At 33.0% G+C, this 25,628-nt stretch overlaps 1 protein-coding gene across 3 annotated transcripts in view; it reads left to right on the forward strand.

Moving 5' to 3' along the window:
- The window catches only part of LOC126846106 (uncharacterized), a 36,368-nt gene extending 10,740 nt beyond the window's left edge, over positions 1 to 25,628 (forward strand). The window contains exons 1-8 of one of the 3 annotated variants that reach the window (XM_050585264.1): positions 3,299 to 3,550; positions 3,835 to 3,897; positions 5,210 to 5,287; positions 21,152 to 21,427; positions 21,567 to 21,911; positions 22,580 to 23,030; positions 24,259 to 24,384; positions 24,464 to 25,628. In XM_050585264.1, the coding sequence (XP_050441221.1) occupies positions 21,176 to 21,427; positions 21,567 to 21,911; positions 22,580 to 23,030; positions 24,259 to 24,384; positions 24,464 to 24,582 (1,293 nt within the window). In that variant the 5' untranslated portion in view covers positions 3,299 to 3,550; positions 3,835 to 3,897; positions 5,210 to 5,287; positions 21,152 to 21,175 and the 3' untranslated portion in view covers positions 24,583 to 25,628. Of the gene's footprint in view, positions 1 to 3,298; positions 3,551 to 3,834; positions 3,898 to 5,209; positions 5,288 to 21,151; positions 21,428 to 21,566; positions 21,912 to 22,579; positions 23,031 to 24,258; positions 24,385 to 24,463 lie in introns of those variants that run through there. The other 2 variants (XM_050585253.1, XM_050585274.1) reach the window with 2 other exon arrangements.

Raw genomic sequence — 25,628 nt, forward strand, 5'->3', positions numbered from 1 at the left:
ATTGTAAGCTAACGGATTGTAGTTCTTCAAATCTAGTCCTTCTTTGGAACGACCTAAGAGATTAAAATATAGGTATGCCACTGAAATGTATCTCTACGAATAATTAAGTCCATTAAAGCACTCGGGAGGAAAGGTACGGTCTTATGTTGGCACGAATACGTTTTCACGCGACAGCGGGTCGTCGACACTGTTATCTTAAGCATCTTAATAGCTATATTATATTATACATTGTGTTGCGCTACTACGTGGGACAACCAGTAGCCAATGTATAATCATAGAAGTTCTCTTTGGCCGTCTGACTAATTAAGGCATTTCTCATTATGTTTGAAAAAATATTAACTGTATTTGGATTTGCCGAACACTATAGTGTCCAGACACCAAAGCACGTGTCTGCGGTGGAAGGTCAAGGAAGACCGGACCCGTACTCGTCTAGTTGCCCTACAGCATTACGTGAGATAACACCGATTCAAGAAAGAAATGAGTTATGTGTACGGATGTGTTTGCCGTCTTCTTAATCGTTCTGTATCAATTGAGTCATCTATTTTCTATTTTCATTATTAGTCTCGCGATCGTCCGACCGCGAACGCCGTCTGTTGTTTTAAGGGGAAAAAAAAACATTAAATAATGCACAAATTTAGTTCACACGTCCGCGGTGTAGAGAATCGTTTTCATTCCTTTCCTTCGTTTCCGAATAACGCGAGGCAATTAAAAATATATTGTAACAAACTGGCATCACCCTTTTCATGGTGTAATTGGTCCATTAAAAAAATAATAATTGACATACCTATACGAAATGAACCGCTTAATCTGTGTCATATAAATAGATTTTTTTTAAATGTAAAAATTAAATAAGTAAATAAAAACAATGAAACGAAACATGCTCTATATAATCTGCAAACTTTATAGATAAACAAAAAAAAAGGATAGTGTTTTGACATAGATTCTAAACCGAAGTTTTAAATAAAATATAATTGCCCCCCCCCCCAAAAAAAAAAAAAATATATATATATATGTTGTCAACAAATGTATTGTTTCAGTTTAAGCCATGTTAACAATGTACGCTGTTTATATGTAAGACGTGTGTAGATTCGAATCTTTCTGACACATCTGATCTAAAAAAATGATTACAGGTACTTACATACGACCGAATGCGTTTTAAAGTATGCGGTTACGGCACATTTGTTTGAACTAGTTTATGACCGACCCTGACCGTTCAGCAATCTCTTAATTTGATTAATTGTCATGACTGTTCGACGTGTTGACTTTCTTATTGTCGAACGGCGGTAGTTTAACCAGTTGTTAGATTTAAATGCCATTATAAAAGTACATCAGATAAGGCAAAGGGTATTGATTGAGAACATGATGCATAGGTAGGTACATGGAATTATTGAAATAAGACCGATTGCGAATTCTGATTAGAGACATTTTCAACAGGTTGTCGCTTTATGTAAATACTCTGTATTATTAATCATTTCGAATTAAATATAATTTATATAGATATATTTATATGTTGGAACTAAAAATTAAAATTTAAAACTGTTATACAATTAATCACAGTGTATATTATAAGATATAAGTTATAACACACTAATGACAATGTATAAAAAATAAAAACACTACCCATGAACAAAGAAAATTATAATTATTTTTTTTTGTTTAAAGTGTTCATTTAATATTTTTTCTATATTCTCTTCTTAAAGCACTGAAATTATAAATCAGCATTTAATTATTAGTATGCAATGACAGTTTTTTAAGCGTGAAACCTTCAAGTATTGTCATTATAAAGACCATTACAATATTTTTTTAATCATGACAATGCACTCTTAGTATTTGTACGCTCTTATATTATATAAAAAATACTATATATTAACTAGAAACAAAAACAAGACATGTAATATAAATAAATTAATATAACATTTTTTTGAGGCAGGAAGGATAGAAGCTGGTCTGCAATGGAGGGAAGCAGCGGAGGATAGGAATAGATGGAGGAGTATATACTTGGAGGGCTGGTCTTAAAGGCCGTTACACCTTAGAAAAAAAAAATTTTTTTTAAAGGCGTATTTCTATTTCTTTACATTTTATTTCTATATATATTTACAGTTATAATCATGTTTTGCGTTAAAATTGGCTAGTAAGTAAATTATTAAAATTTACAAAACTGGATATTGATAAGTTTTAAGATTAGAAGATTAACTCTTAAGTGCTGTACAAATTTCAGAACTCTTACTTCAATCTTTAAAAAGTTTTAGGCTCTTAAATATTGCACTTTTTAGTAAAATACCAAACTTTACCAAATGTTACTTATACAAAAAAAAAAAATTAAAATTGTCCAAAAAAATCGAAATTATGACCATTAGTCAGCATGAGAATTTAATGAAATTTATAAAACTTTGAATTTGTTTATACATTTTTAGCTACTTAAAATGTTGAAAAAAAAATTGTTTAAGGATATTATGAAAAAGAACAATTAAATTACATATGTTCAGTGAAAATTCCATTTCTATATCATAGTTATAGTGATTAAGTAACGTGGTCGTGAACTTGAGGCGTTTTTACAATAAATGTACAAAATATAAGCCCAACGAAAATGTTTTACTTCACTTTTTTGATTTTATGCAACTATCCGCATAGGATATAATACAAGTACGAGGCATTTAGAAAATCCACTGGCACACACGTCAGGTGATTTGGCATGCAATAACCGATAGCGTTGTCCATAGTGTATTAGAGTATGTATTAAAACTATAACTACACTACTCTGTTATTATGTATTACCAATACACGACAAGTATCGTGACTAGCAGCGGCATGGGCGTTAAGTGCAAAAAAACGCACATAGAATCGGGCGTGAGCGTTGCTGGTAATTATTCAATTTTAATCGCAGTCCATGCCCGACCGAATCAGAGGTATTATTATTATCTTATTGTTTTCTAGTTTATTGGCGTCGAAGGCGAATACTCTGTGTCGTTTGATTTGTATGCGGGTATGATTTATATGGGTTGTCTGAGTTATGACATTGTCAACAAAAAAAAAAAAAAAACACATAGACCATAAGGCATAATAATAAGTTTATGACGTCATTAAACCGAGTGTGACAACTGATAGTTAATTTATGTATATTAGCATATCTTCTAATTATATCGTATAAATATGTAAATCGTATCCTGTTTTCGATTGTACTTGTACTCGAGTAAAAAGAAAACCGACTAGACTAAACAAAATAGCTATATGCGTTGCTGTGTAAATAGTGTATCATATCCTTTGTTGTTTCTAGACTAGTCAGATTTGTTGTAATCGTCGTCACGTCGGCGGTTGAAATGAAACATTCAGTTTAAGATTTAAATTTTATACGAATTATTACATGGCCCAAGTATTTATACTTGGGCCGTGATTTGCAAAATGTGTTTAAGGAGACAATGCTCTGTACCCGAAGGAGCATTCCTCACGTGCTGTTCGTACCATCGTCCAAAACGGGAACTATAAAAATAAAAATCAGTCATAACTCATCGTAATCGTCCGTTCAAACGATTCCTACTGTTACGATAATATAGTGTATTATTATTATTATTGTTATTGTTGCGTTTAATATTTTTTCCACATCGATAGTTTATTCGCAAACATCACTTTGTAACAGTCGTTAAACGCGGCTTTCTTTATATTTCCTAATGAATTTCATGTTCGGTCTTAAACCTAACCACTAACCAGTCTGTTATTATTATTTTTTTTTTTACGACCACTGTGCGATTATAATAAGAAGTCTTTACGACTTCGACTACCTTTTAAACACATTTTTGTTTTTGGGGTGTTATTTATGATATATTTTTTTTGTTTTAGATTGTGGAGAACTCTTGATTAAGACCTCAGCAAATTTAAAATAAAGATACGTGGACGATTGAGGTAAACCCAACATTATCTATACCGTGTTGCAATAAATTATGTTTTTAAAACCGTTAAGTATTATAACTGCCAATAATGATGAATTTTAGCATAATCGAATTATCTAAAAATGCAAATGCAATGTATTGTTTGCATTTTTAGATTTCCTAGTATTATCGCAGAAGCTATATTGAGAAAAAATAGTGTGGCTTAAGTATATTGTGTATCTTTTGTTTATTATTTATAGCTTAGTAACGAGTATGATAAAGTTACATGCAGATTTTAATTTATTTGGCTGTTTAAACTTTTATGTGGATAAAAAAAAATAATGATTAACGATATGCAAACATTTGTATCGATAATATATTTTGTAAATTGCCGGAATTTTATTTTTAGCAGTGTTTGGAAACGAAATTAGTAGTTATAGTCGAATAGTAGCTTGTATAACGTTGGAAATTCAGCACTGTCATTATTACCGACCATCGTGACTTGTATGTATGTGTATATGAGTGTGTATAATGTATATAAGATGTGCGTACGAACCTCAGCTACTTGTTGGTGCGGCCACGGCCGGGGTCAAAACTCACAGACAAAGATAATAGTAATAATAATCATTTTGATAACCTGCATAGTACGTTATGTCTACTCCTCATCACTGCCAGTCAATGAGGTTCCTCGTGGTCGATTTTGTACATCACGTCTACCTGCAGAGAAAGTGAGAAAAATTGGTTTTGTTTTAGAGTCCAAAGATACTAATATTAGGATAGATCACAAGTTAATGACACGAGCATTTTGATGAACACGCAATTACTATTACTCGCAAGTAATACTACACGGACAGTATACACTTTGGTGTAGACAAACCATGTTATATATATATATATATATATATATATAGGCAAAAAAATGTGTACCTGAGACGTTTCATGTTTTGTCTAGTTTTACAACACTGGAAATTTCAGTATAATGTGTGGAGGTGCCGTAAGAACCATTACTGGGCCTCGTCGCCGCTGCTGATGTGGTAATGTCCACTCATGATAATGGCACCACGTTCTATTTACTTATGTTGTTCTACCAATGTATACAGCACGTGCTTACCAATCATTACAAAATTTATAAAAATGTCGATAAAATTCGTGTTACTGTTGAAATCTGCAACAACTCATAATTTAAAAAAAAGTGTTTTATCAACTTGTATTATTATATCAATTGCTTGTGCAGTTTTTTAAGCTGTTGAACTGCAAAAACTGAAAAAATACCTAGTTATTAAAAAAAAAAAACCCAGTTTTTTGTATTCCTCATCATAATTTTGTTTTATTGACTTGTTTTTCAGATTGACAAGGCCTGTTTGAATGCGTGATCAAACTTTAAAACAAAATTATACTGACGAATTCCGATCGTGTATTACTTAGTAAGTACATTTTAATTTGTTAAAGACCACGTTTAAAACAAAACAAAAAATTTATTGACTAGTGCATTATATTGTATTGTATTGGACAATTAAAACAATATGTATAGGTATCAAATAAATACTCCTTGTAAAGTTTCAAGATGAAAAATAATTTAAGTACAATTAAATGTACATGATTATGGTGAAAATAGTTGTATAATTTTTTTTAAAGCGCAATAAATTCAATATGATTACATTTTTCAAATAATTAGTACTATCTAAAAATATCATATAATTTACATTTATAACGGTAAAATCAACGAATTATACAATTAGCAACGTATAATATTAATTAACCAACAATATATTTATTGCATTCAAAAAAATTAACGTTTTTTTTTCTGTAGTTTTTTATTAACTGCAAACTTAAAATACTGTATTTATTAGAATTTTTTCCACTTGATAGGTGAATTTCGAATAAATTTCGAATATATGATGTTGCTAATTAACTGCATAAATATTTAGTAAAATATAATTTCCTAACTGGATTGCAAAACCAGATAAAATGGCGTTTACTTAACGCATCAAAATAATAATCACTTATTACAAATTGTTTTTAAAAAAATAACTTTAATAATAATTCCGTTTAATACCACTGTTATTTTTATCAGAGAGTAATGAGCATTTGCAACATAACAACTGTTATTAACACTGATTTGCAGAAATCAAAACAAACTGTTATCCCATCTACAAATAGAAAAATCTATTAATTTGTTTATATACATATATTCAATTTGAATATTTGGCATGGAAGAAAACTGAAGGATCTAAACCAAACTTTCAATGATAACTACATTTTTAAAAACATATTTTCTTATGGTTTCTGTGTGCTGGCAGTTGTATCGCTGGATATTTTTTTTATGAATTAACCGGAAACCACCAAGTGAGTTTCCATATATGTGTCAATTTCGAGGTTATCATTGTGAGACCTCGACTTTCTATCAGATCGTATAATATAGATTAAGTACAATAATAACTGCGTTTTCGCATAATATAATATTGCACGGAATTGCTGTTCTAACCGTGTCTAATGGGAAAAATGAAAATACTTTGATTTTCATCGCAGTTCTTCCAGTTTGGAGTCGAAAAACTCGTTTATCAAATAAATTGATTACGAATAATAAGGCACTTACTTTCAAACAAAATATACACTGAACAAATTGGTATATAGTATTTTTATTCTTTATTTGGGGTTTTTGATTTTAAATTCCATCTTATCGGATTATGGTCAAATTTCTTTTTTGGAGTGCACTAAATGTAATGTATACCATTATTTTAAATAGAATAGTTTATATTATGTATATTAATACTGAAATAGGTAATAGGTATTAGACCATTTAGTATAAGGTAACTTGTTTACATGTGGGGAAAAAACTCATTACTTTATGCCAACATAACTGGTTGAGTTATGATTAATTTATCTGCACTATCAATTTAGGCTACACAAATAATATATTAACACGATTTATGTGATTTTAATGGAAATGCCTTCTAAAACGATTTTGTTAATTATGTTGTTTTAACGAAGCCGAGTATACATTTAAATTGCCTTCAGTCGAAAAGCCATAAATATTCACTATTCACATCTTGGCCGAGTTTTACCAGAAAATTTGTAATTAACTTGTTACCGTTATTGCCAGGTACCGTAAACAACAATAACAACAACAACAACAATTATATTAACTAATATTATAGCAGTTAAAAAAGTCGGAAGAATAATGAAAAAATACACTTCATATAATACACTGGTTCCTATTGTGTGAAAGTGACATGTGCCTTGAGCCACCGGAGACCTGCAGCACATTGTATGTATAAGATACCTATTTGCTCTGAAAAATTCGTTTTGATTTTCTTACAACGTCTAATTAGCACCAGTGAAAGTAGAATAGTTTTCTATCAAGTTTGGGAAATTTGCACCAACCGTTTCCCTTTTTATTCTATTTTATCTCACACATTTAGTATGTGTATATTTTACTTACATAACTTTAAGAATTGATAACAATAACGATTCTCACACCAGCTATTATGTGTCGACTACCGTGAGAACTTTTTATATACCTACATGTAATAGGTGGGATTTTTGTGTAGTTATAGATTGTATTTGTTTTGGGAAGAAATGGTCATTCAAAAAAATTGATAATTCGGCCGCACTTTGTTTCAGAACACAATTGATTCAAGTAAATCAAATTTGGGTTTAAAAACATTTTTATTAAACCTCATCTTTAGCTTAACATATAAATGTATAACATGAGCAAATACACATTAAGCACGAGCTATATTTTTTATTTTTCTATATTAAAAAAAAAGCCTAGATGATTTATAATTATTTTAATTTTTAAACAACATAGTTGAATTCCTCAACTGTTACGAAGAAGAAAAACTTGAAACACAATGATAATAATAGCATTATATGTTTTTCACGTTTGACCTTACATAATACAACAAAATTACCATATTCAAGTTCGAATAAAACGTTCTTTCGGTAGCACTTGAAACGTTACACCTGTGTAGGTAAACTACAAACGACTAACTTATTATAAATAATTACATGTATGGTTTGCATGTTTAAAAGTCATTATATTATATAATACACAGAACAAATATGGGTGATTTCATCTAAAAGTTGAGCACTCAAATAAACGGATATTAGTATAAAATCTCTACTTACCATGTAATTTATTATATATAATGCCAACCATGTATGCTATTTAATTTAAATATTATATTGGTTACCGTTTAAAACATTTATTTGATTAAAATGTATTGTTAAATTCAGACAATGCAGGTATACTCGTAGTTCTTTTACATTACTTTTTGGAAAATTTAAAATTATTAATATACACAACAGGAACAATTAACAGTACAAACTATGAAGTACATGGGGTACATTACACGGGTGCCATTCCAATAATAATTATTTCAAAACATTTGGATATACTGCCTTTTGTCATGTTGTGCCTGTATAAAAAGTAAATTTCACAGTTAAATCGCTCTGGCTTTATACATAAAGAAATAGCCAGGTACTGCTTATAGTAGCTGTCGTGCACTGTAATGTTTCGAAACATTTTTTCCAAACTGGCTTGTAATATTATTATTATTATTTTACTAATATTAATACCAGTCATGTTGAATATTTCTACATTTTCCAATTGATTTTCTAATTTGAAATTCATTTCATTTAAATAATCTGTTTTAAATAAATAATAATAAATTGAACCGTACAAGTTTACATAATTCATTTGTTTACATCCAAGTCAGCACAAGTATACCATCTGTACTTATTGGTTAAGAATAAAATACAGTGTAAATGTAACATTGGCTGTGCATGAAATGTTCTTTTAAAATCGAATCACCGAATACTGTTCTGGGGTTTAGTGTAAAACTTTTCGGATGGACATTCTATAATGCACAGCAAGTTACGTTACTGATGTGGATACTATTTTATTATATCATCGCGTTCTGATGTATATTTGTATACATGTTTCGGTTAGGTGTAAAAAATTGTTTTGACAACAGATTTCCGGGTGTCGTCTGGGGCGCACGTGTCTGCCATGACTATATTCAACAGATATGGCAAAATAATATTGACACGGCAATAATGGAGTGTCAGTATTGCAAACGAGTCAAACTAATGTCAAATGTGGCCCACACGACAGTCGCCGTCACTGTGCCTATACAGACTGTACCTATACCGACGACAAGGGCAATTCTTATGCCAAGGATGAAGTGCCCGTTTTCCCTCTGTATGGACTGCAACAAAACACACACATGGCTATTATTTGCATCGCACAATATGCGCACAATGCGCACAATACGACATGTCAAAGTGATCTCTTATGCTTCCGCATAGGGTTTTCATCAAGGACTTTTCCTAGTTAAAAAAAAACGTCCCTACGGAATACGTGAAAGCAAATTATTTAACATTTAAACGTTTTTTATTGTCGCTAATTAACAAAAGTCAAACGCTATATGGACTAAGCTAGTGTTTTGATGAGCCTATAGTTATACTTCTCACGGATTACGTTACATTTTCTCACAACAGCAACGAAAGTTTGGGATTTCTCATTGAGATTTTTTCATGTAAGACTTTCGTTTTTTTCTCTCACAGATTATTGTTCGACTGTTGTTAGCAACATTATTTAATCCGTTAATTTGTTACAAACAAAAAAACAACTACATAAGACAATTTTTCGTATCTCGGCTGGCAGTGTTGTGATCAATTTTGACAGTTTTTATTATTATGTAACTAAATAAAAATCAAACTTGAGTCTATAATAATGGAACTGAACTTGTTAGTTGTTATGTTGTTGTGGTTTTTATAAATTCATCCGGAAATATAATTTATTGTATATTATTACTTAAATTAAAAATCTAGCGAGGCGCTTTATTTTTATATCATTTTAGAACAATTGATTTGCATTGTAAATGAAAAAAAATGATCAGTCTCATGATGTATATTTCTTAAGGTCATTTCAAAGATTATCATCATTGATTATTTATTATTTATTATTCGTACGTGTGAATTACGATATTCATGCTGTTACGTTTTCATTGTTCCACTCGCTATTATGATAAATGTCCGGTAAAAACGGAAGTTTCCGTTTAGAACCCGTGAGAACAACTACACAGTTACCGGCGGGTACAGCTTAATAATTATACATAGTGTCTAATTATTCAACATAATATTACATTATTTTTTAGCAGCTCTATAATAATATTCTTGGGAATTGGAAGTACAACGGGTACAATATTATATGGATAAAAAAAATTAAGTATTTTAGCTTTTCTACAACAAAGTGCATTTCTGCAGGCGCACTTAAAAATATATACACACACACCGTACATAGTTAACGTCTTGTTAGTATAAACTTGAGAGCATTATCGTTTAACAAATCTAAATGCTAGAACTGTCCGGTGTTCTCTATATTATTATGCTCATAAAATACACATTCAAACGACTCTGTCGTTTCACTCCTACGAGCGTTTCCGTGACCTTTGATTGCTTATTACTCTATTTTATAGGATCATAACGGTTAGGGTGTGTAGGTGCTGCACACAATAGTGCAATTCCACCGGTATCCCGTGAGTCCACTGGAGAACTAACTTAGCTTAGAAGGAAATGCCGTATATAATATAGAAAACTTTGAGAAATCCATCTCATGGCAAAAATCCACCTATGTTGACTGATACAAATTAATGGAGGTTGTCAGAAGCGCAGTGCCTACTTACTGGCACACACAAGCTGATGGATGGGTCCGCATTTAACGTGCATGTGGCGGCGTGCGTAGGATTTAAAAAAAAAAACCAAACACACTGTTATCAATAGTATTTTTCTTGTTAACGAGTTAGCGGTGTAAATGTAGTGTGTGTGTGTGTGGTAGACATGATGTGGGAAAATTTTGGACAGTAAGACGAGCTGACCCGGCGAATAACCTTCTGACTGACGCGACGGGTGTATCTGACGATGTGGAATAATTTTTATTTTATTTTTCCTATGTTCGGCTGAACATCTAATTACAGCCGCCAGTTACGAAACTGACGAAAAATAATAGTAAACCCGTGTTTTTAATTACCCAACGTGGTTTGGTTAACGCGTTCATTTTGAATTGTTGTTGAAAGTCCATTTCATAATTTTGGAAATTTAAACTCATATCACATATAATATAACTAACAAACAGTTATGAGGGTTTGTAAACTGTCGTAACAGCCAAGGAAAACGTCTTCGGCTATTCGCATTAATTGTTGTATAAAATGATCAGCACAAGGAAATCAAGGTGATAAGACACCAGTGTATTAATTAATACTTTTTATCTTAACTGAAGTAGGAAATTACACTGACCAAAAAAGGATAAAAAAAGATCCTTTTTGTCTCTAGTACCTTTTTATATTGTGTAGTATTTAGACACAAAACAATGTTTCAGAGTTAACCGAGCGATAGTTGTAATAATTTACTAAGAAAACACTAAAACTTTTTAACCGTTTAAATTTGTACTGTAAACAATTGCTTCAGAGCTTTGCCCTATAATTATTACAAACTGTTAATTATCCTTGATATATGTAAATAATATGGCTAGAAAATAATATATTTTACATCCATTATTACATAAATTCACTTAGTGATAAATCAATGTACAGCTATTTAGGTGTCTGTAATTGCAAACAAAAGAACAATGCACTCTAGATGACAGGAATAATAATGTATGCAGGTAGGCGAGTTCTATTTTGTGTTTCTGTAAACATATTATTTACATTTTACATAATACTAACGATGATGTTGTCAAATATTGTTTTTTTTTTGTATGTTAAAAATGTATCAACTATACTCTTATTATAACATTTTGTTATTGCTGTAATTATAATATAGTTTATGAGTTATTTCCTAAATACTAAGACTTACATAACTACAAATGAGCTGATACCGACATACCGTAACTAAATTAATCTATTCTCGATAACTGTTAATTACTGTCGTTTCAATTTTTTAAAAATGATCGGCAAACGTTGTCATTGGAATCTATGTATTTTGCTTATTACAGTATAGGTACATTTTTATAATATCATCAGTGGTGCAATGTTATTTTTGTTGTGTTCTAAAAAAAAATTGAATTTATCACTAAGAAAATTCCATTAATGTGTTACATGATTGCTTGAAAGGATTTTGTAATTTGTGTAAAATATTATCTTACAAACGCAAAGGCAAATATAAGAAACATTCTTTTAGCCACCAATATATCAACGTAATCCTAATGGGACAACAAGGCGTGTACAGACAACAAATTGGTTTTTTTTTTTATACAATAACGATTCACTTTATTATGTGATGTATTAGTTTCCGATTTAGGCTAGTTTCCGCGTTTTCCGTGGTAATCATCGAACTATACTTAATCAAACCGACAGTGAATTTTTGGATTTTCTTTATTAGTTTTGTATTACTAACCGTGGTGTAACACGACGATTTGTTGTGTACGGAATGTGTCATTTGTAAGTACTTACATTGCACGTTGACTGTCTGGAGTCCTAATAAGTCTATCGAACAAATGTTAATTAAGCGGTTGTTGTTATGCATCAACGCACGAGTTACTTCTGGGATACGTAATAACGTTTCGCATTGCAAAAAAAGCTCTTTATGATTACCTACCTACCTAGTTTACTTCACCTTTTATATTTTATAAAGACATTAAAAGCGGTACCGCCGTAATTCACTAGCCGAGCTAACTTTCTTCCAAAGTGGGTATGTGCACAGTGTAGCAAAATTTGCTTCTATCGAACACGGATGGAGCGTTACTGGAACAAAACCAAACTTTAGTAACTTTAGTGTAATAGTATTATCTCGCCATTTCCCAGAGCCCAGTGTCGCACCTTTACATAACAAATTGGACATTTTGTGGAAGAGATTGAAGAGAGTGATATAAGGTTGTGTGGAGCGTACAAAAAGATCCTTGATTTCTGTAACACTCTATTGTTTAGCGTTAGATAACTGTGCATAGCTACTATTAAGCCGTAACATTTAAAACGCATTTGTCTAAACTGTAATTCAATTATTATTGTTTACGACTATGTTGTTGGAATAATTGTGCAATAATGAATTCTTTGGGTGCATTATGTATATTATGTCGCACGAGCCAGTGAATTGTGTTAAAGTGCTATATCACATAGCACTGAGCAGTTGGCACGTCTTGGACTGCGCACAGTCAGATAATAATAGCAATAAAATGCTATTAGACGGTTGTAAATCCACTGAAAGTAAAACACGAGCTGGGCGGGTATAACAGTAGTTCATTTATATTATTACGATGATAGTCGATTTGAACAAAGTCGTTATTGTCGGTCGCCTCTGGCCACGATCGACGGCCAGCCGTCCACTCGGTGATAGCATTTATTATTATATTGCTAACGTTAATAACGATAATAATAATAATTAATAACCATTATTATTAATTAACCGAGCACACAAACAATTATAAAAAAAAAAATCGCATGATATTATTATGTATATTGCACGCACCATAACATGATACTTTGATATCGTGCGGCGATCGATAGTGTTGTTGTTGACCCGACGATTGACCTTTTTTTTATTACCGTTTAAGTTGTACAACAATAATAACACACGTGGCGATGGAAACTTTCACTTATCTCACACGGCTAAGTACAATTATTGCAACAAAAAAAAAAAGACAAACAAATGTATAAATCCACGTGACATGTGTGTGCTTGTGTATTGAAACCTCTAAGTGTTGCGACTTGCGACCACACTTTTACCCTCGAGCTCGTGACCCTACCAATGGCTTGTAGACCGAGTGCAAACTGCAGTTTAAAGTGCACTGTAACAACCTTGTCCGTTCATATGCAAATGTCTGGAAAGCGATGATGATAATACTAATAAAGAATTTATTTACAGTTGTTCTTGCCGTGACGCGGAAGCGCATAAAATATAAGAGTTGAGGGTGAAAAGGCTAAGACTGTCCTTTGTAAATAAAATATATTTTTTTTTTCTAAAAAGCTGCCAACCCCTTTTACAATAATAAACGTGTTATCACATACTGACAGCGGCTTAGACTTAAACAATATTACCATATTATAGTTATTGTATCTATCTAAACGGTCCGATTGTATATAAATGAAAAGCATAAAAAAAAATCTTAAAGAACCATTAACATGTTAATTTGAAAATTTCAACGACATTGCGCATAGACTAACCACATTAGGTATAACCACAAAAGGATAAAATACATTTTTGAAGCTCAACACTTATTTATGGTACGTATGTAAATACTAATAACCGTATTAACCTAAGTTACCTGACCGTACGTTAAGGTAGATAATAAATAACAAGAAACGAGCTATAGGAGACTTTAATGCTTGTGGTAGGAATAAAATAGGCTATATTCCAGCCCACGAGAGAAGGAACCCGTACAAGAAATAAACTCATATGTCTGTGTTTAGAAATTGAATAGCAAAAGGGAAAAAACCGTCAAACCTTGAACATCTTAAAAACTATAACCATTAATAGTGTTAGAAGTATTTGTTTTATATTATTATTGTTTGTATTATAATTATTTGCTCGGCAAACAACCGTTTAAAATATATTTTACCATTTGAATATTAATAATTATTAGTAGACTATAATATAATGCAAATAAACGAGTATATTAAATAAAACATGTTTTCACCTCTGAAAAAAATACTTTAAACATAACTAATTAGGTAGTGTTTTTAATTTAAATTCACAAGACTTGTAGAACTTGAATACGTTTTATACTATGTACTTATACAGCAATTAAAAAATTTAACTAAATTATTATATAATTAATTTCGTCCAGTATTTGGTTTACATACAGTCAGTTACATATTATTTTAGTATTTTGTTTGTGTTGTAAACAAAAACGATATTTTTTTTTTGTATACCGTTACAAGTTCACTGCTACTGCATATACTTGACACAATTTTAATGTTAATCATATCCTTATAGGCATATACAAAATAGAACCATACATATTTCAAAAGTTAAATAAATTCATAAACTGTACTTTTCTAACGGGTCAAAAGACATTTATTACAATACATAAATATCTCACGATGGTGTGACATACACGAGGAAAAATAATGATAAAACTATTATACCTACATATATACTAGTAGGCCGTACATTATAATAGTTTTTGAACAATGTATTAAACAAACTATTTCACAAAAATCAAGTTTTTTAATACCTGACACTACTACTACATCCAATAGTTATATTATCTGGTTAATTCCTCCGGCTAAGTATGGAAGTATTTAAAACGATCAATCGATTTTATGGGTTTTTTTCGTCTATTTAACTATGATTTTTTTTTTCATAACCATTTTTATTGATCCTGTTTTACCGAACCGTATATATATATATATATATATATATATATCTGTAACGGATCGTGTAAGGATGACGTTGAGCATGCATTTAAAACACCTGTAGGCAATAGATGCAAGCGTATCGATATTGTAATTTGAAATGTATAACCGTTAATGCGCGTACTCGTTCATAATCGGTTTTAAATAAAAAATATACACGTATAGGTACGTACATTATATATTATCTATGTAGAGAGAGAGTTGTTCTTCTCAGACTCTGCAGTAGGATATTATATTGTGTGTATGTGGACAAACGGCAAGCGTGTCGGCGGTGGTACCTATATGTTCTTCTTATATTAATTAAACCCGTGTCCGGTGGCGTCGGATTCTCAGCGGGTTACCGTCGGTGTGCGGCGGTTGTGTTTCGGTTCACACAGCAGCCTATTGTCCACCTCAAAGCACAAAAGCTTATAGACTATAGGCATACTATTACACATTGTAGGTTATTTATAGGTAACCTGTGCGTTATAGGTTACTTATTGTATTACTTATAGAAACGAAGATGACCTCATCTTCAGGTGTACCGGCCGTATCGGGTAAATTTATTACTGTGAATATTCACTTTTAAAAATTATTTTTACACCTTTTTTTTTGTTTTTGTTTTGTAATTAACCGTCGGACACGAATTAACAATAAAAACAACAACAATAAAGTCTCGGGGCTGCAGAAAACCAACTGTGACCTAAACAATACCAAGTTTGTTAACCCGGAAGGGTCATTTTGTCCATCTATATAATATAGTTGGCCGTTAACTTTACGTTCAATCCACGTTTTATTACTTCACCCGCGGTTAGGTTATTTATTTATTTTTTTATACTGTATTCACATTATGACGCATGTTGGTTGTAAGTATTAACATTACCTACATGCACCCTATTTTTTTTTTTTTTGTAGTCGACTATACTTACGAGGGGTAAGGGGGAGGAGAGGGAGATTTTTGTTGTCGGGTAAGGTATTTTGTGGGTATATATGCGAGGAAGTGCGTGGGCCGCTCACTAGACTGTTATTCTAGTATATGTACATTACCTCTGGGAGATGGCCATTTCAGGATTTCTTTACATTGGGTACATACCTAGTAAATGAAGTTGCGGGGGAGAGGCAGCAAAATTCAGTTTTCCCAAGGTACTTATAACGGTCGTTTAACGGCATAAATGGGTATAAACTGGTTAAATCATTCATTTGTTTTCTGTTTACATTATTTACTAAACTTGAGCATACTTCTCCAGTATCAGTATCTTTGATCTTCATGGCTGCGTTTGTTGGAACAAGTCATTTTGTATACATGCGATAGAATACTCGAGTTTCAAAAATAATAATAATATAATAAATAGGACCTCTGGGTAGTATAAAATCAAAATATTTATTTAAAAAAATATGACGTTTACTAAATAAACCCCTTTTGTTACTACCTCTACCTTGGCTATATGGTAAATTAGTAGTAGGCCCAATATGTGTGACTTTAAGGCATTTATCACGGCCAAGGATGGCTATTCTTCTATGGGCTTTTAGAAAGTAAAGCGTCCTTCGTGCACGATATTTTTAAAAGACTGTAACGGATTTTAGACTCATATAAAAACACTATGGAACCTTATGAATAACCTAACCACGTGTATGCGCTGAACCCGCATGGATACTACAATGCAACATTGAGAATAACGGGATGAACAGATTTTCTAATTGTCTCCAAAAACTGTGTTCGATAATACTTACCCGTTAACATAACACACCGCTCTTGAGCATCACCAGTACGTGATCAAAATGATCAAAATATACAGGTTTCATTTTTCTAACACTTTCCTCCGGTTTGTTGGGATTTATTTCGTCGCTCTTTGACAATACTGGTAGCCTATAATATTTATTTTGACCCCAATTGATGATGATCATGACAACAACAAAAACAGATGACAAGTGACGAGTGTCAACAACATCAACTAGAGTACCTTGACTACTCTGATAAAACGCATGTGTGGTGTGTATTCAATTATAATGTTTTCCCCGCCTCGATGGTTAACAGACCGAAAACACTAGACCGTGATGTTAAAATTATAACTTTACAGGCTGTAATAATAATTATATCGCAATCATAATTACTGTCGCTAAAGTGTACGATAAAAAAAAAACCAAATAGGTGCGTTAACCTTCCCGGCGGTTTAAGGTCGGCTGTTTACCATTTCCCCAAACAACAACCGCCGTGAGGACTGCGAGGAGTGCGTTACATCAACTTGGGCGGATATTATCGGTCTCCTGTGTTCGCGGATATTGTGCAATACCATGTACAAGGAGTAACTTGATTATGGCCACAGTAATTACGGTGACAGATTATAAGAGAACATATAATGTTGGACAATTATATTGAGCAACCTGATAAATAATAACAATAATAATATGAAGGTATTATTATTTTTGTTACAATAGTAAAAATATATGTAATTTAAAAATCAATATAATAATACGTATACGGATAAAATATTATAATTTCGCCTTTATAACTGGTACAAGGTCGGCGCCGCTGCTGAGGTGACACAATATAATATTATTATCAACCGTAAGTACACACCACAGCTATGCGTTATTATAATGCTGCAAGAAAAACGACTTGGGACATCGTTCAGTTTTATTAAGTAAACAAGTCAATACAACCAAGAATTCGACATACGTGTACTTTATTATTACTAAATCGGTTGATAATATAAATAATACTCAAAACACATACAACTGGCGCCAAAGTCAGAGCGTTTGCTAGATGGTGAAATCCCAACTACTATAATCTAGTCGAGTGAAAAATAACAAAATTATGTGCTTTAGGAACACTCAATAATAATTGTTAAGTAATGCCTACCTACTGTTTGTTGTTAACGAAAAATGAAATGTTTCAATGTCAAGTTCATACACAGCAGAATATCAATTGCAAATCTACTTATTTTTATAGTCAATACATTTTTGTTCAATTACCAACGCGCTGGAGTGTTGGCCAAGGTTACTGGCTAAAAATGAATTTGGCGCCAACGAGCTAACGCCTGCGGGGAAAATACTTTACTGTACTCAATTACATTATATTATTATATTTGCAGCAAATCTAAAACGCACCGACTCTCACCTGCGGATAAGTGATAACCGATGACCGAAAGTACTTTTTGATTATTACATGGTGTTTGATCGTGCGCAATTCGGCCGGGGATATTTTCACATGTTGTGTAGGTGTATATGTACAATAATATTATATTTTGAGCAATTTCCCTTCGATCAAATAAACCAACAACATCAATGGAAATTTAACACATGTAAGTACGTGACACACGCGTCTGTGACCAAGAGGCAAATACCGTATGATTTACAAAACTGGCCATTCCGTCTGCACAACAAGGTGCAATCTTTGGCAATACCCTGTTCGATAACTAAGCATGTAATTAGCCACATAATTTCCACGGACGACCGAAAACAATGGTCGATCGAAATCGCGTTACACGCCTTTGCCCAGCACATTATATAGTTATAGGTATATTTTTTTTTTTTTTGTACTTGGTGTGCCTGTGTAATATCATAATTCACCGGACAGAAGTTGTAGAGTAAATCATATTATGGGACGTTGTGTTCAGCTTAACATGGGAATATTATGTGTTTGCATGTAAAATATTATATCCAACAAATTGTTACAAAAACCAATAAATAAACAAAAAAACTAACTCACATAATTTATTAATTTATACTAATGTTACAAATAGCGTTGTTCCTCGATCCGAAATCTTAATAGTAAACATATATAGCTGTTATCTTCTTCATCTCGTATAATGTATATTATGTTCTTCAGCCGTCTTATGTTACCGAAATATTATGAAAACCCACAAATCGTTTATCATACGGATGAAATATTCTATTCCGTCTTTTGCTGTATCGTTCAAAATGTGTTTTCAACTGCGAAGCTATTGGGAAATAATGATAACTCCTAATGTAATAATCTAAACCAACATGTATTATAACAACCGGACTATGGTTATTTGTTATAGGAACGATTCTGTGTTCATAAATCAACGTTCGTCGTTACCTATGCGGTTTTCTTAAACTGTTTAAAAAAAACAAACTAAAAAGGCGCGGCGAGAATATAGTGTAGTATTTCTCGACAACCTTGACCATCATCGAAAAGTGAAAAGAAGAGTGGAAAAAAAAAATTAGAAAGAATCAACCAAACTGGATAATAATCTGGGACGACGGTCGCGCGTGTATGACTCTCACCCCACGCAGTTTGCATCAGTTGAGATAAAAAAAAAAAAGCGCATTTCCTGTTATCCTTTTTTTTTCATAACAGTTTAATATCCGATTTGTTATTACCGTTGTTGTTGTTTTCGATTAAACGATTTCCAACAGTTCTAATTATATATTAACTTTGGCCTCAAATGTTTCTAATAATAGTATATATTTTTTTGTATGTCCTTAATCTAAAATATCTCGTTTTAGGGTCATGGTTATAGGAATGGTGTAATGGGATTCACTTAAACATTTTTTTTATAAAAGTTTTTTAAGAGTACAATTAGAGTTCAACAGTATTAAGAAGTTTTAAAGCTTTTCCTTAATAAAATGTAGAGTTTTAAAAAATGTTCAACAAAACATGTATTGGACGCTTTTCTACAAACTATCCTGTCTAATTATAATTATAATTATAATTTCTTGTTAAAAATAAATGCATATTGAGGCTGGAAAAGCGGTTAGGTTTTCGTTAAAAGATTTCTTTTTAGAACATAATTCATCTTCATCACTTTTAGGTTTATGTTGATTTTTCGCAAGACCAATATCTCAATTAAAGGTAGGTATGTCTCTGACTAGCTGCGAGTCATATTACTTGGTAATAAAACGATATCGTTGCTCATACGAAATCCGGTAAAAACGGGCTAAAAGGGCATGATAGCGCTAAGAGGCCGACGCAATTATTTAGTTATTTATTTATAATGTTATAAAAGCAACAACATAAGTAAAGCAGTATTACTCGCACGTGTAAAACGTGTAACGAATTCTGAATCATAATTTTTCGGCTAAAACCCGTTATGAAATATATTCTAGTACACACCATCGACGGTTGATGATCATTATTATAATAAATCATTACAAAAACGAGCCGGTCGCGTGTGCGTATCCGATATCGGCGTAAAAATGTTATTAACGACTTTATCATACACACAGAAACAAGTGCGCACCGGCTATACATAATATAATAACATGTGCACAGTAGTAGTAGCGGATCTACATATTAATATTTCATGGTATTTGTGTCCGCACGTATACTCTGTTGTATGTCTATTGTAAAACGATTGCGTTTGGTCCGGTGAACCCCGGCATGCCCCCCCCCCCGTCGCCCCCTGGGAAATTTCCCGTTTTCCGCGTGTCGAATAAAAACCACTTAAATATTGTAACAAAATGTACCGGCCGAAGGCTAGATAAATCATAATTACCCACCACCGGTCTAGTTGTAAAATTATAAAAATACCGAATAAAAATAATAACAATGTCGATAAAATTGCGCAAACTTTGGTCGTTGGTATACCTATTGCATTGGTAATAATAACGTTCATAGTCACGCCGCACAGTTCGGCAGGAGTTTTGGGGAGAAGCCCTTGAAAATTCTTATCTGTTTCTTGATATAGCTTCGAGGTGTTTTCGAATTGTTAATAAATATATGTCGCTCAAGTACATAGTACAATACGATATTGCAAGTAACATTATATTATGTAATTCCACAGATACTCGAGTATGAATTTATCGAAAACTGGCAATATACATTAGAATGTTTTTCAAACCGTGGAAATGTGATAAGATACATTGTAAAGGAAAAATGATCATAATTGCCCTTCTCTTTAATGATAATAATTTTTACCTTAGTCGGGCTTGTTACCCACTCTGATCGGTTGCATAATCGGTTTTGTTTTCCGTGTCTGTTTACAGATGTGATGAGCAGGCAACGATGATATGGAGGCGGCAGCCAGCGTGGTACAGATGACAGGAGGTGGCGGTCGGGTGGGCATGAACACGGACATGTTCCTGTTGCCGTCCAGCCCTTTTACGCCGTCGCCCGGTGTTGCGATAATCACCACGGGATCGCCTACCTCGGGCGTCCACCAGTATGCGGCGTCCACGCTCACGTTGTTGCGGCGAGACGCTTGGGTGTTACCGGTGCTCGTACTGTCCGTACTCACCATGACGTTGATATTAACCTTTGAGGTATGAATACTGTATAATGTCATAACACTAGTTCGTATTATGTTACTTGGACGGAAAGAACGCGCTATGACGGCCCGTTTGTTTTTTTAGGAATGTTAACATATAACAGTATTAAAAACGTGAAATGATTTTTTAATAGATATTCGTGCTGTGCAAGACCAGGAAGACGGAGCCGAGCCGAAGACATTTATTTTTGGGACAGGCGTTGCTCGGCGGACTGTTCATGTGTGCGGCTGTCAGCGGGCTCATGTGCACACAACCGACAGTGTTGACGTGTGCCACCGTCAGGCTGTGCACAGGACTGGGATATTCCATGGTGTTTGGCACGTTACTGGTCAAGTGCGTTTTTCTAATAAGCCTCAACGGCGGCGTCTATCTACCGGCACCGTATCAGGCGCTATTGCTCTTCTTCACGGTGGCTATACAACTGGCTATCGGCGTCCAATGGCTCATCTATTCACCGCCACAATTGTTACCGTCTCAAGTAAGCTGAACACATTTTTCAACCTTTACTCAAGCAATAGCTAATATTATTTTTAGCTGACTTAGTGGAATCTTTATAGGATTTATGGATCTCTTTCGACACAGCAATTATTGATATCAACAGTAAGCCGTATGCTTTAACTTATTTTCTTCAGATTTTCTGTTCCCATTTGAGTCCGTCTACGGCCTGGTAAATTGTTGTAATCGAAGAAAGCGCTTTTCGCGACGCCACGTTGCTCACACTCCGTCTAACTCTTTTTTACACGGGTGATGCTCCGAAGCATCCGCATCCCGTCATTAACTGGGTCACGTGTATAAATACTTAGCGTACCATATTCGCACACTGTTTTATAATGCTCGGATGTACTCGTATAGCTCATATAATTTAAATCCAGTTGCCTACACGTGCGGCAAGTACAACTATTTAGTAGTAAAAATGTATACAAATTGTCCGAATAGGTAGTTTATTTGAGTTTCAGGCCACGGATGAAAGTTGTTTTTATTCGTTTCTATTAAATCATAAAATATAGTAATTTCCTTGTTAGAAGTCGTTAGAATTTTCTTACCAAAAGATTTTAGGATACTATTTAAAAATTAAGTCCCATTAAAAATATATGGCCCTTAAGTAATTTAATAATTATATTAACCGTTTTTCAATTAATATTTTAGTGGGCCACTAGTCTGGACAACAGCTGCGACACCAAATACCAGCACATGTTGGGCTCGATGGTGTACGCGGCCGGACTGCTTTTGGCCGTCACCGTGTTGGCAGTCAAGTCGAGGCACATACGCGACAATTACCGCGAAGCCATGTACATCGGGCTGGCCGTCGGGTGCACCGCACCGCTGTGCGTGGGCTGGGCGGTGGCCGGCCTGTGGGCCACGCAGCCCGGCGACCAAGACGGTTGTTTAGCCTTGGGCCTGGGCGCCACGGCCGCGCTCGTTTTGCTCGTCATGTTCATGCCGAAGGGCCGACAGTTGGCCGCCATGGGCCGGGACGGACTGTACGACGAGGACAAGTTGAGCACGCTGAGCCGACCGGCGTCCCCGTCGTTTTTCCATTTCAAACCGTCGTTTGTGACACCGCTCAAACACACATCCACCATAAACACTTTTGGAGGTAACCAGTTTGATAACAATTGTTAATCTTAAACATTTGGATGACGTTAAAAAAACAATATTATACCATGTAAATTGTCGGTTTTCTTTATACTGTAATTAATTGAAAACAAAGAAACGGCAACACACGGTGTAGTATAATATTGTTTTGCATATGTTTTCAAATTTTTAAAGCTATACTACTACAAAAAAGTAGGACAGTCTTAAGTAGTTGTATGGCTAGTTTTACACCTAAAACTAAGTCATATCCCGCAAAGCAAAAATAAAAACTTGTATTTTTTAAATGTTGAGAACATTTTTTTATGTTGTTTATGAACTTAGGTATTTTTAAATAAAATAAAAAAATTACAAGGAATGTGTTTCGACTTTAGAAAGTAAACTTTTAGTTTTCACGTTATTCAGCTTTTTATATACTTTTTCAACTTTATACCTAAATAGTGGTCACAACACTAACACGTTTTTTTGTAATTTTTTTAATGGGTAGGTATAAATCTTTTTTTTTTTTCTTCTAACCTATCCCGTTTTATATATAAAAAAAACTATCAGCTATTGTAATGGCGTCGAACATCGCACGTTTTTCGATAGGCACTTCTTTGTTTAGGTCAATAATTATTTGAATATTAAAAAAAAAAGTGATAATAATCCGTTTTACCGGTTTTACCAATACCGCTTATTAAATGAAAAACACAGTCGAGACGAATGTCTGTATGGTTTCGGTAGGTACGCGTTAAGTGTTATGATTTTTATATTTTACACGCACCGTGATCTATGACTGAATTAGAATATTTTGTCGGTGGCAAAAAAAATCGTCGGCCTACAGCATGATTGCATTAAAAATAATAACAAGGCGTTTTGCTCTGAAATTGCTAGCACAAACGAATCTCGCTGGTTTATTGGAGCGCACACCCTCATTTTCATGTGTCATATATCGCTTAACTACTTTTGATGGCCGACGACAAGACACTTAAGTAACACACGTTATGGCCTCGTGCACACTTCCTCCGAATTATTGTTCATTATTCGTTTCGTCCGACTTAAACTCGCCCGAAAGCTACAAAAACAAGTACAGTTTCAAAAAAAACCCGAAAAACCAAAATTACTTTTAAGACCTATGAAAAAAAAATGTCTTCTATATTTTGTAACAGGATTTTCTTATTCCTATTTGTGTTTTATTAAGCTTCTTCGTAGAGTGCAAAAATACATGTTATACCTATTTCCCACTTTTTCAGATCGAGTAGCGCTCGTTGCACCGCCGACTTATCCACATCATTATTATCCATACTGTTATTACCCGCACCATGGAGGAGGAGGAGGGGCAGCTCACCAACAAGCCATGTATTCGAGATGTCCACCGGGTAAGCGAAAAATCTACATCTTAATACCAGAAATAATGTTATAATATGTATATAAATATTTTTTGTTTGTTTTCTTTAGACATGTGCAATTTTTCCGGCATGGACAACAGCATATACACAACGATGGAACCCACCATGTCTAATAATCCAAATGTCTTTTTTCACCGTTCCGGCATCCATCCGGGCATGATGTACTGATTAATTGTTTAAGAGAATATTTTTTTCCATTATGTTTATTAACTATTATTCTTAAAAATTAGAGTATAAAAACAACACGCTATGCCTATATACTTAAAGTAAACAAAAAAAAAAAACACCGTTAACTAAAATATAGAAACTAATCTGGAAAAAAAACGAACTGCACAATATAATGTGTAAAATGTGCTCGAAATGACTGTGTCTGGATCTCAATCGTTTCTCTAGGCATCATTTCCCCCCCCCCCCCCAAAAAAAAATTGCCTTTTTTTAATAAAATATGTTTAGCCATCAATTATAATTTTAGTACATTTATTTGCGATAATATTACAATATAATTTTAATGCAACTTTATATTTTTCGCATGTTTTTTTTGCGCAATTCTATATTATTATTGTTGCCATTGTTTTTTTTTTACTGTAGAGATATATTCATTTATTAATGTAATATAATGTGTACATTCATACTGCATACATACATATATACACCTGCTTATATGGCTAATTCATATATTGTTCACTCATTTTAAGATACAATATATACTACATTATATAGGTATAAAATATTTTTATGTATGTATATTACTGCAAGCTATTATATTATTGTAGTTATTAAGAAATAAATTTATGTTTTATGAGTGTGATTTATCATTGAGTTGATATACCTATTTGTGTACAAGCGAGATTATTACATACTAATTATAATTTACATAAATATATAATAGTTAACATATACAATAATACCTCCACATGAGTAAAACTATTCTATAAATAAGATACTATTAATTATAATTTGTTACAAATATCTATCTATGTAACGTTATAATTTTATTATTAATTTTTTAAGGGGATTTTTTTTAGTAGATACGGCAGGGGGTTTTATGAATTGCTGTGCCAAACGATAAACGCTATTAAAATGGCGGACTAAAATGTATTTTGTTAAGTATTATTATTATAATTGTAATTTTCAAATATAGTTAGACATAAGTAGATCAATATAATATGAAATAGTACTATATAATATGTAATATACTTACCATTTGTATTGTA

Source organism: Adelges cooleyi, unplaced genomic scaffold, assembly GCF_023614345.1.
Source record: "Adelges cooleyi isolate 19-005CV unplaced genomic scaffold, UGA_ACOO_1.1 ACOO_flye_CR_arks_rails_tigmint_CR_PRNA_108, whole genome shotgun sequence".
Lineage (NCBI taxonomy): Eukaryota > Metazoa > Arthropoda > Insecta > Hemiptera > Adelgidae > Adelges > Adelges cooleyi.